The sequence below is a fragment of the Gracilinanus agilis genome, chromosome 4, assembly GCF_016433145.1.
Source record: "Gracilinanus agilis isolate LMUSP501 chromosome 4, AgileGrace, whole genome shotgun sequence".
Classification (NCBI taxonomy): domain Eukaryota; kingdom Metazoa; phylum Chordata; class Mammalia; order Didelphimorphia; family Didelphidae; genus Gracilinanus; species Gracilinanus agilis.
In genome coordinates this window covers 74,774,791-74,786,757 of record NC_058133.1, presented here as the reverse complement: position 1 = coordinate 74,786,757, position 11,967 = coordinate 74,774,791, and the positions used below count along the sequence as shown (strand labels likewise).

General features: G+C 37.7%; 1 protein-coding gene across 1 annotated transcript in view; it reads right to left on the bottom strand.

The window, feature by feature from the left end:
- Positions 1–2,431: 2,431 nt before the first annotated feature.
- AXDND1 (axonemal dynein light chain domain containing 1) overlaps positions 2,432–11,967 on the bottom strand; it is a 147,644-nt gene continuing 138,108 nt past the window's right edge. Inside the window, exons 21-25 of the mRNA XM_044674894.1 lie at positions 11,003–11,122; positions 10,724–10,831; positions 6,180–6,271; positions 4,207–4,406; positions 2,432–2,511 (exon numbers count right to left, since the gene is read on the bottom strand). Of these exons, the coding sequence (XP_044530829.1) occupies positions 2,432–2,511; positions 4,207–4,406; positions 6,180–6,271; positions 10,724–10,831; positions 11,003–11,122 (600 nt within the window). The remainder of the gene's footprint in view (positions 2,512–4,206; positions 4,407–6,179; positions 6,272–10,723; positions 10,832–11,002; positions 11,123–11,967) is intronic.

The following is an 11,967-nucleotide window of genomic DNA, read 5'->3' as shown; positions in this document are numbered from 1 at the left end:
AATGTTATCTCATTTGATCCCCACAACAACCTTGTAAAGGAAGTGCTATTATTATGTCCATTTTACAGATGAAGAAAGGAGGTTCAGAGAAGTTTGACAAGTTAATGAAGGTCACACAGCTAAGTGAGGAAAGTTTTGAGCTCGGATCTTCCTGACTTACAATCTAGTATTCTGTCTATACCACCTAGCTGCCTATAAATTACAGAGCAGAAACTGATCTGTATTAGGAGAGGGAGTTTCTCACCAGAAGCCCAGAAGCCCCTTACACTGATGGTTATCAGAGATCTGGTTTTAAGAGAGAGAGGGAGGGAGGGAGGGAGGGAGGGATAGAGGGGGAGAGAGAGAGAGAGAGAGAGAGAGAGAGGATTCTCCCTTATTGAAAATCAAATAAAAATTGAATGACCACGTGATGGACATGTTATCTAGGAGATTCCAGTTCAAGATAGTTCAGGCTAGATGCCTAGTCAGATACTTCTGCCTCTAAGATTCTGTGAATTCATGTGATTAGCTTCTCTGGCAGGATATTTAATACTCACTTAAAAAAAAAAAAAAAGCAAAATAATGTGCCTCTAGTTAGGTAGTGGAGTAGATAAAGCTCTGGACTTGGAATCAGAAAAACTCTTTTTATGAGTTCAAATCCAGCCTCTGATACTTACTAGCTGTGTGACCCCTGGACAAATCACTTAACCCTGTTTGTCATAGTTTCCTCATCTGTAAAATGAGCTGGAGAAGGCAGTGGCAAACCACACTAGTATTTTTGTCATTTGGGTCATGAAGAGCCAGATGTGACTGAAATGACTCAACTAACACCACACTGATAAAGCTGTAGGCCTAGAATCAGGGTAGATGTGAATTTTCCAATCTAGCCCTCAGATATTTACTAGCCAAGTAATATTGGGAAAGTCACATAATATCTGTCTTAAAGTTTTCTCATCTGTAAAATTGAGATAATAATAGCATCTACCTCACAGGGTTGTTGTGAGGATAAAATGGGATAATATGTGAAAAGTTTGCTTTGTAAATCTGAAAGCACTATATAAATGCTATTATTATTGATCCTAATTATTTTTTAAATGGAAGAACAAATCAATATCAATCTGGGGTCACTGATTACACCTTTTCAGAATAATATTTAGTACTATTTCTTTAAGAGAAAAAAGATGTGATTTACAAATTAGCAAAAATGTTCCATATTATATTATTAGCCCCTGATAAGTACATTCTGAAAAACTGCCTCTTGAGCAAATTATTAACTTCAATTTTTCTATTCATTTCTGTTATAAAATCAGAGATGCTTGGGGGGGGGGGGATGGTCCCAAGGCATAATAAAAATCACACTTTAGAAGATAGCAAAACCTTTTAAAGCTATTTAGAGAAAAATCAATAACATGATAAAACCCTCCTAGTAAAAGCAAAACAAGTAACAAAATAAATATTGGCCACTTTAAAATTGCAGACTGTAAGGAATGCTGGGAGTAGGGGCAATGCAGGGGGCCGATAATGACCTCCACTTTGGTTAAGATGTTCTCAAACTTGAAGTCCTCTCAACATTTCTCCCTTTGTAACTAATTACCCTTGTGTTGAGGAGTGTTTTGAGAGTCTCGACTTGAACTCATGCTCTAGAGTACTTCTGGGATTATAATAGCTCAACTACATTTTCACTGAAATCAGTTTTTGTGGGCTGGCCTGGGGAATCTAATTAGCCTTTTATGACACTGATACATTCGCTGCAGTCCTGAGGCACCTCTCAGGTGATCCAGGATTTTCCCCAGGACACTCTGACACCAACTCAACAATCGACCACATTCAAAAATCTCTTTTAGGATTTTAGCTCTGCCATTGCTATGCTACAGGGATCTTGGGAAATCACTTAACCTCTCTTTGGTTCTCTTTCATCTGAAAAGTAGGGATTGCAGCATCTGCTCTATCTCTTTCACAGAGTTCTTATGAAGACAAAATAAGATAACAGATATAAAAGTATTTTGGAAAAGTTAAAAATACTATATTCTATAGCGGACCTGAAGCAGAGGGGTTTAAGCAGGTTGGTCATGACTAATTCAATAAAATGCATTTATTTCTTTCTCTTCCTCTTGGAAGAGTTTAAAGCCACAGACCTCTACCAGGAGATGAATGAAGGGATCAGCCAATTTTTGCACAAATCTTGTTTAATCCAGGCCTTCTGTAACACCAAGGCATTGCACTAATTCATTACAACAATCATTGTGACTTTTTTTAAAAAAATTATTCAGGCAGGGGAAAGGCACTTCTGTTCATAATTCTAGAATTCTCTGGAAGTGCTATATATCAATAGGAATGCTATGCTTTGAATTGTATCTTCAGCTATTGAGCTGAGATGGGGTTATTGTATTCAGTGAATGTGATTATTGGGAATCAAAGTGAATAAAAACATCCTTGTAGAAGTTACTTATCACTAGCGTTTGAATTTGGAACTTGATTTGGTTTTAGGAGGACCTGAGCCTTTGTCTTTACTCCATGAACGTTCCCTCTTTTCTGTAGGGAGAGAGGAAAACCATAATAGTTCAAGTGCCATGATATTAATAAATTAACACTCTTATTACATAGCACATAAAATAATAACTCATTCTCAAAGAACTAGTCCCTGCTAATGGGATAGTCTCCTAGCTCTCCCAGAAGCATTTTCATTTTTAAAAAGAAGAAACCTGGGGTAGCTCAGTGGATAGAGTCAGGCCTGGAGTCTGAAGGACCTGGCCTCCAATCAGCCTTCAGACATTCCCTACCTGTGTCCCTTAATCCCAGTTGCCTAGCTAGCTCTTACTGCTCTTCTTACTTGGAACCTATCAATGCTAAGTCAGAAGGTAAGGGTTTCAGGAAAGAAACCTAATGCCAAATGAATGAAATAGTTATTAGAGAGAATGAATTTCAAATTGGTGGAACTTCAAGCAGTCTAACAAAATGAAGTGACAAATGTCAGGCAGGGTGGGAAAAATATTTGAGGATAGGGTTGCTGGGCCTGGAAATCTATTCCCTCATTTCAGCCTTTCTCAGCTATCCCTTCCTATCTCAGAATTCTTCTCTCCTCCAAATTTAAATTAGTAGCTTTTCTTTCAGTCTTTCTAAGCTGATAGTTAGAAGCTTCTGCTTTTGCTTTACAACAGTTCTCACAATAGTAGGGGCTGAAGCTGGAGGAGTGGATACAAGAAAAGGTTATTTACTTGTATGATTAATTTGTAAGAGCCTAAATCTGGGTTTTAAACCAATTCTTGCAGAATAACACAAGATTGGGCAAAAACAAATTCCATTACTCCAAGTAGAGAAATCTTTGCCAACTGAGGAATAGATTTTTATAAGATTAGAATTTTTTTTATTCTAATAAAGGAGTTAATATTTTCCCCTCAGTCTGGGAAAGATCACATTGAGACTATTCTCAGTTATTAATGAATGACCTGTAATAGACAGAAAATATTAGACATAGTCTATTTAATCCCAGGGAGCAGATTTGCCAGAACTAGAAACTGTAAAGAAACAAGTTGTAATTGCAATTAGCTGTTCAAAGGAGGAGGAGACTATCTATAGAGGAAGACAGGAAGTCTTCAAGCAAAGGCTACATGTCCATACTTCTTGGCCTGAGAGGCCTTGGAAGGTCCAGGAGGACCTTATTTAAAGCTCTGCCTCTGAACTATAGGGCCAATTACTTAAATTCTTAATGTTTTAGGCCACTCTCTAATAATAAAAGGTGCCAGCCTGCCTTAATAGTGAAGTTTCCTCATCTGGGAGTCCTCTCTATTAACAACTTCACAAATCCATCCCCTATCTCCTATATGGTCATCCAGGTCCCTTTGACCTCTGAAATGTTGTGATTCTGTAATCTCAACCAGACAGACATACTTCATTGTGCCTGCTTTTAAAACAGGATTTTCAGGGCACTTGTTCTGACTTCCTAATATATATGTATATATATATTACCAATGTATTATTATCAGGTCAAACAGAAAGCACTCAAGATTCTAATCCCACCTTTACAGTGTATGACCATGGATGATATTTTCTTAGTCTTTCTGGGTCTCTGTTTCCTAAACTGCCAAATGAGGGAATTGGCCTAGGTCTAGAGTCCCTTTTAGTTCTAAGATCCTGTGATTCTAAGTACAAGCCAGGAAAGTGTTTTGAATGGTTTTTAGCTTTTCTAAAACATTTATGACTTATTTTAGCTTAGAATATGACCATCACCCTTCTTTTCTGAGGTGCTTGGTTTTTTAGCCTCTTCCTCCTCTACTACTTCCTCTTCTATAATTCTATTATCAGTTAAGAGTGCTCGGATTTGATCCAGCTCTTTCTCTAGCTCTTGGTTTTTCAGACGTTCGATAGTCAGCTTCTCGTTTATGTCTTCATATTTCTCTTCTGCGAACTGGACTCGAATTTCTGTATCCCTAACAAGAGCCCAGGGGAAAAAAAAGCAAACGATGAGATATGGAGGGTTAAAAAGTTTCTTTGATACAAGAACTTGTAGATAGGAAGAATGAATTGTTAGGGTTATCTGTACTCTTCAAAGTTTCCAAATGGAATTTCATAGTAAGAGATGTTTGTGGGAGGCCAATAAGAGAAACTGAGTCTCAAACAGGTAAAAATCTAAGACTCCTCTTTTGACTCCTTTTCAGATCCACACCTTTTCTTATTGAAAAAACATTATAGTCTCATTGGAAAACTTTAAGTTTTTAGTAAACCAGCATTTAATGAGTTAATCGCCTTTTTTCACTCAGCAGTGTAAAGCTGCAGCTGTGGGTATATTTCTCTAACTGCTCCAGGCGTCCCAAGGTCATGGAGTGGCAAGCTCAGGAAAAATTCCACTTTTAGATAAAGTGAGCCTCATTTTTAACCTTGGGATTTTTTTTCTCATCCAGCATTATCTTCATGAGAAAATTCTTTGCAAAACTATAACTTTATTGTGCTTTGTAAAACCATGACTTAACTTCGGCTTGACTGTGCAACTGCAAAGTTCTGGGGGTTCTTTTGTGTGAAATGAGTCTTGAAATATATAAATAATAAACTCCATGCTGCCAGAGATGGAGCTAGAAGCATGAGGTGAAAGATCTGTGTCTGTTACTTTCTTATCAACTAAGCCATCTTTATCAGATTATCTGGAGATGTTGGATAGGTTTCAAGAGATGTTCAGAATTCTGGTCCTCATAGCATGTAAGGAAGAAGATATAACTTTCAGTAATCTTTCAATAGGAACAGGAATTGGGCCTGTGGTTTCATTAGAATTCCCAATTAAAGCATCTCCCTGTATCAGTGAAAGTCAATACCACATGTAAAACATACTTTTAAAAAATGATCTAGAGTCCTAAGAATTTAAGTGACTTTCCTAGCATCACACAGCTAGAATGTGTCAGAGACAGGGATAGAAACCAGGTCTTCTTGGCTTAGAAGCAAACTGTACATTCACTATGCCATACTGCCTCTCATTAAAAACCCCTAAAATAAATGGCACTACCTCCATGAAGAGTCTGACTTTTGGCTTCTCTTAATTCATGTGACTCCCTAATCCAAATCAAATAACTCTTTCTTCCAATATCTTTGCTTCCAAGTTTTCATCTAAATCAGCTTCTTAGAGATACCCTTCAAATTTATCAAAAAGTATTTATTTATTTACTGGACTATGAGCTAGTTGGAAGACAAGGAATAGAAACAATATTATCTAAATGTTATGTCTCCCCCATTATACAACTGATGCATAATAAATATTTGTTGAGTTGAGTCATTTTATTTTGTCCTTCTTCTTCCTTATGTTTCACAGATTTGACTGAACCATTTGTTTCCCAGATAATTATTACAACCCTTTGGTCACAAAGTAGGACTTATGGACACTTTTACTTGTTCTTTGGTGCTTCCATGGATAATAATTTCACTTTATTTATTAGAGGCAAAAAGAGGTGTTTCCCACCAGAAGAGTTTAAATCAGCAGACTTTGGTAGCACTAGGGCTCTGGGGGCCTAGAAAGTATCCTCCACTCCTTAATGTAGAAGGGGGAAGCAGCAGTGCCAAGGATCAGTTCCAAAGTGGACACAATGGAACAACCTTTAAAACTTTTCCACTGAATGATTTAAGGCCACAAAAGAAGCCACAGCTTTAAATCTAAGAAATCCCAGACAGAAGCATGACTATGACTAAGGGCTTTTTCCACTTTGGTTCCTAATACTTACAGGAGTTTCGTTTGCAAATGTTCAATTAACCCCAGTGATTCATATCTCTCCTTTTCACAGTTGTTAAATTTAGCAAGAGCGATCACTTCTTCCTAACATGAGAGATGAAAGATATGACAGGTGAAGGGTCTCTATAAGGAAACTCAAGTTAACTGAGGAGCTCTAGGACAGGTCTTCCAAAATATTCATAACTGGTATCCAGTTTTAGTGGGCAGGGACAAGCAACAGAGTGTGGCTACTGATTTGCCAAAATATCTATTCTCTAATGTAGCTATGAAATTAGAGTCTCATCTAAAGAATTGACAGCTCAAACTAACTCCATTATGAGGGAATAGGCTTTATTGTGAGAGAATATAGCAACAAAATGGCTATAGATAGTCAGCTAGTAAGGTGTAAAGAAGGTAGGAAGGGAAGTAAGGTGAGTAGGGATTTTCAGGGATGCTTTTAATTTTGATTAGTTACTAAGGAAGGGGTCATGTGGCAGCCTGAGACCCTCAGGTCCAAGGACACTCAGCAAGGCTTAAGCCCATGGAGGGTCCCCAGCCATATTCCCCTTCCTTTTCTCCTTCTGCATTTAGGTTATGTTTGTGTTCACTACCCCTAGAAACCCAGGCAAGTTCTTGTGTATGCATCATACAACCTAGGCAGATCCTTGTGTTGTATCCTGTAACCTATGGACACCCCCAATCCTCCAAGCCCTGTATGAGATGTACCCTAGAAAATCACTGATGTACAGCATTGCATTGTGCCGCTTAAGGTCTCTCTGTAAAACATTACCCGTTACCCATGCAAACATTGCCTGTTACCATGTATATGGAAAGTTTGGGTAGAAACTCCTGCTTGTATTTTGCCCCCTATAAATGAGGATGTAACTTTCAATAAAGTGCCTTGCTTGCCTGGTCCTCCTGGTCCTTTATCACTCTTCCCACCACCTTTGTGTGGACCCCCAGACAGTTGTAATCAGTTGGGCTCTGGCTGGCTAGTCCCTGCCGCTTTTGGGGTCATTCATTTGGGTGGTTGTTGCCCTGTTGTTTCCAAGGAACTGATGTCATTATACCCATGGTCCACTTTGGTCTGTGTAGCTTTACCCATGATTCACTGTTTGCCCACTTGCAGTGGGGAGGGAGCAAATCACAATGTAAATAGGATGCTAATGATAGGTTAACCATTCCAGAGCAACATCTGGTCAAATTTTGTACTTTCTGTGTAAACTCTAAGGAAAGCAATGATTGTGGAAACTGAGCATTGCTTAAATCTAGTACTATGTGACTGGGAATCTGAACCCCCTTAACCAAGGATTTCAGTTATGTGATATAAGGAGTTTTCTCCTAATTGCATATAAATCTAAGCAACCTATATGTCTTATCTGAAAGGTGGCCCCATTCTAATCAACTAGTTATAATTTCCATGTTATTTTGATTGTTTACAGCTACTTGGCAGGGTATAGTGAGACACTTCAGGCCATATCATGTCCAAATGCCAGATGAAGCAAGTTTGAGACGATACTAGAACTGGGCTAGATATAAGAAGAGGGTCATAAAGAAAAGTGTAATAAAAGGAAGAAAAGATGAGAAGTTTTCTTTACTGGAAATGTTTATATAACATTTAAAATCACAGAATATTAGTGTTAGAAAAGAATCTTAAGAGTTTTTGCCCCAGTTAGCTGATTCATATTTCAGATAAAAACTAATTTAAAAAAGAATAGTGGAGGGGGGCAGCTGGGTGGCTCAGTGGATTGAGAGCCAGGCCTAGAGACGGGAGGTCCTAGGTTCAAATCTGGCCTCAGACACTTCCTAGCTGTATGACCCTGGGCAAATCACTTCACACTCATTGCCTAGCCCTTACCACTTTTCTGCCTTGGAGCCAATACACAGAATTGGTTCTAAGGTGGAAAGTAAGGGTTTTGGGGAAAAAAAAAAAAAAGAACAGTGGAACTTGAGCAGAAAGGGAAGAGTTAAAATCCTACATTTAATAAAAGGAGGGAAGCCCAAAGTTAAAAGATACATAATTCATAGTATTAAATATAGTGGGGGAAAGTGCTGAATGTAGAGTCAGGAAACACGGCTTTCCATTCCAGCTCTACTGCTTCCTAGCTATGTGACAATGGCAGCTGGGTGGTGCCAGAGTGCATAGAGCTCTGGGCCCTGGGCAAATCAAAACCATAAAATGGGGAGAGTTATGACACCTACATCCCATGGTTGTAGTAAAGATTAAATTAGATAATCTTTGTAAAGCGTTTAGCACATGGAACAAGTCACTTTCCTTAAGAGGACAGAGGCCATGGTAAGGGAAAATAACATTAGATTTAGTCACTACCAGTTGTATGACCTTTATGAAGTCTTTTCACATCTAAGGATCTCAGTTTCCTTATTTGTAAATGAGAAGGGTAGCCTAGATGACCTCTTAAGGTATCTTCCAATTCTAAATCTGTGATGATATGGCCTCTATAAAATTGTTTCCTCAAAAGTAAATTCAAGAATTATACTGTCAACCTACCTTATATGGGAAGTGTTTTTATAAACTTTCCAGGAGTAGGCAATTGTATTGGTTGTTATTAAAGATAATAACCTTAATGTATAAAGATCATCATAGATTTTTAAAAAGATGAGTTAACTTTTTTCTATGCAATAGCTAATTTTTTAAAATGTGATAATAAAAATAAGATAATTTGTATATAAATTTATACATATTTATATGTAATTGTATAATATATAAGAAGAAATTTCAATATGCCACCACAAAAATGTTATAATCCAAACAAAAATAAGATAAAAGCCTTTGATAAAGTAGAATTAACTGGATTTAATATAATTACATGGAGAGAACTAAATGGGGAAAACAAGGAATATACATTTTTTTTCAAGTACCCCTGAAACCTACACATCCACTGATCAAGTAGTTGTTAGAAGTCATAAGAAAATATAGAAAGGGAGAAATTTTATACATTTCACTTAAGGGCTATAATTTAATAAAACTAGGAGTAAATAAAGATAGGGGCATCTAGGTAGTACAGTGGATAGAGTACCAGCCTTAGAGTCAGGAATTTTTCTGTCCAGAGTCAACCTTCAGCCTCCTGTTACATTATTTATTGTCTGGAACCTACAGGACTCTAGTAACTTCTCCTAATTTATTCATTGCTGGTAGAGTGGTGGGTATAGTTAAGAACAGGCTCATTCAGAGTGAGACTAACTAGTCTAGTCACTATCTGTCCTTCACTGTCCCTCTGTCCTTCTGTCCCTTTAAACTTCCTTGTCTACAACCCTACCCTTAAGTGAATACCAACTCATCTCTAGCCCAATCACATTAGGTCTTTTTTAATCTCCTCAGCTTTATGACTGAAGCTTATAGATCATCAGTAGGGATGCATTTATAGTCCTCGTTTGATAACTGATTGCTAATGTTGGAGAGAATCAACCAAACCCCTTTCCTGTCTCTATAGCTATAGACTAGGATGAATCAATTTTCATTGGCCTGAGAAACTGGTGATGAAACAAAGAGAAAGCCCAAGAACCAGATTTCTCACCACTTAGTAGCTATGGAATGAAGCTCAGATTTAAATCTGAAAGATCTAAAGAACAGAGGGTGATTCCTAAATTTGGGAAGGAAGAAAATGTAGGGGCACTTGGAAGAAAAGATTACATGAGATAACATGTAAAGTGCTTTGCAAACTGTAAAGTGCTTTATAGATGCCGGGTAAGAGGAGGAGTCAGAGGAGTAAAATACATTCCATGGGGGTCCTAGAACTTTGAAAGGAACTCAAAAATTTTATAACAGCTAATATTTATATAGCACTAATTATGGGCCAAGCACTGTGCTAAGCACTTTACAAAGATTATCTCATTTTATCCTCACAACAACCCTGGTGGGGTAAGTGCTATTATTATCTTTATTTTACAAAGGAGGAAACTCAGACATACAAAGATTATCCAAGATCTGTGTGACTTGCCCACAGTCACACTACTAGTAAGTGTTAGAGGCTGGATTTGAACTTGGATCTTTCTGACACCAGGCCAAGTGCTCTATCCCACTGTGCCACTTACCTCCCCAGAGAGAAGATAAGGGAGAAATGAGAGGGGAAAGAAATGAGGTGAAGAAAATGGAGAAATGGAAGATGAGATGAAATTTTATCAGACTGGAAATTTTTTGTCTCATCTCCTATCTCTGACAGATAGAGGAATAATGGTGAAAAAAAACAAAAACAAAAACAACTCTTTCCTTTCCATTGTTCAAGCTCACAGCTCCCCAAAGACAGAAGGGAAGATGCCTTCTCCAGGGATCAAGGAAGGAAATACAAACCATCTAGAAAAACATAATGGTGGGGTTTTCCTACAATATTACAGCTAGCCTTAGTATAAGGTATTTATGATGTGATTGCAAAACTATGAGGGCAGGCTGTATAGTCAATCTAGTCTTCAATTTAAGATTAAGTGTAATAATATTTGTCAAGTTTTTAGCAAGTATGTGGCATATGGTAGATGCTTAATAAATGCTTTTTCTTATTGTATCCCTATCCAAGTATTATTGAGATAAATCCAGACACATACCCCTGTAGGTAACACTCTTTCTACTACCAGAGGTTTAGAACGGATGTTTTTATCTATTCCAAGAAACCGGACAAGAGGTATTTTTGGAGCCCGACTAGGCTTCTTTTCCTATAAGGAGATGAAAAGTTGATTACTGAGAGTATTCCTCTAAGTTCCCATCCCCATCCAATTTCCCTTTTCTATTATCTATGGTGACATTCTCCCTGAACATTCCACCCATCTTCCTCAGAGTACAGCTCCAAAAAAAAAGATGATCTAAGTTTTTCTCAAATGCCTTACTTCTCTTTTTGTTTCTTGAGTCTTTCCCATTTCAAAAATCTCTTCAAACTTTTTCTGTGCCATTTCTCCCAATGTCTCCTCCCATCCAACCACATTATAGGTCTTGCCATCCACAATTAGCTGTTGAGAAAAGCAAAGCAATAATATTATTACAGGTTTGGCATATTCAATACATATGGTGATATTTGGAGTCTGTTATATTAATAGAAGCAGTGTGGTATAGTAGAAAGAGATTTGGCTTGGGAGTGTAACCAGGTAAGAGAAGAATTCAAATCCCACCTATGATACTATGTTAGACACTTCCTAGATATGTGATCATGGGGCAAGGCACTTAACCTCTCAGCCTCTATTGTCTCACCTGGAAAATGGAAATAATAATTATGCTTACCTCACAAGGCTGTTTTGAGGATCAAATGAGAAAACATATGTAAAAATTAAAGTACCATGTAAATACTAGCAATGTTATTGCTATTAATCTATAAAATGGGGGTAATGAAACATCTAGTAGCTAGTTGTGGAGATCAAATGAAATAATGTACATAAAGTACTTTCCAAATAACAAGTGGTATTTGAAACAATTAAAATAGGAATATCTGAGTGGGACAATATTTCTACCCATGAAGCTTGTGCTGGCAAATCAGGCAGGACTTGGAGAAAGGAGACTTTTGGGAAGAAAGTGGAATTTTAAATGGAGATTTCTGCCATTGTTAGGTCACGCATAGTAAGAATCAAGGGGGGCTGGAGATTTCCATGGCAAGACACTGTTGCAAAAATTTTGCTTAACTTAACACCACCCATCCTTATCTGGAGAGGGTCCAGATACCATCCTTCTCCCACTGTGATAACCATCAAGTGACTCTTAGGTAATGGTCAAAAGATCTCTCTCACCAAATAAGGGGTAGTTCCTTGCTGACCTAATCTATGGACAAATAAGAGTTGCTTTTTTTTTATGGATTTTTAAAAAA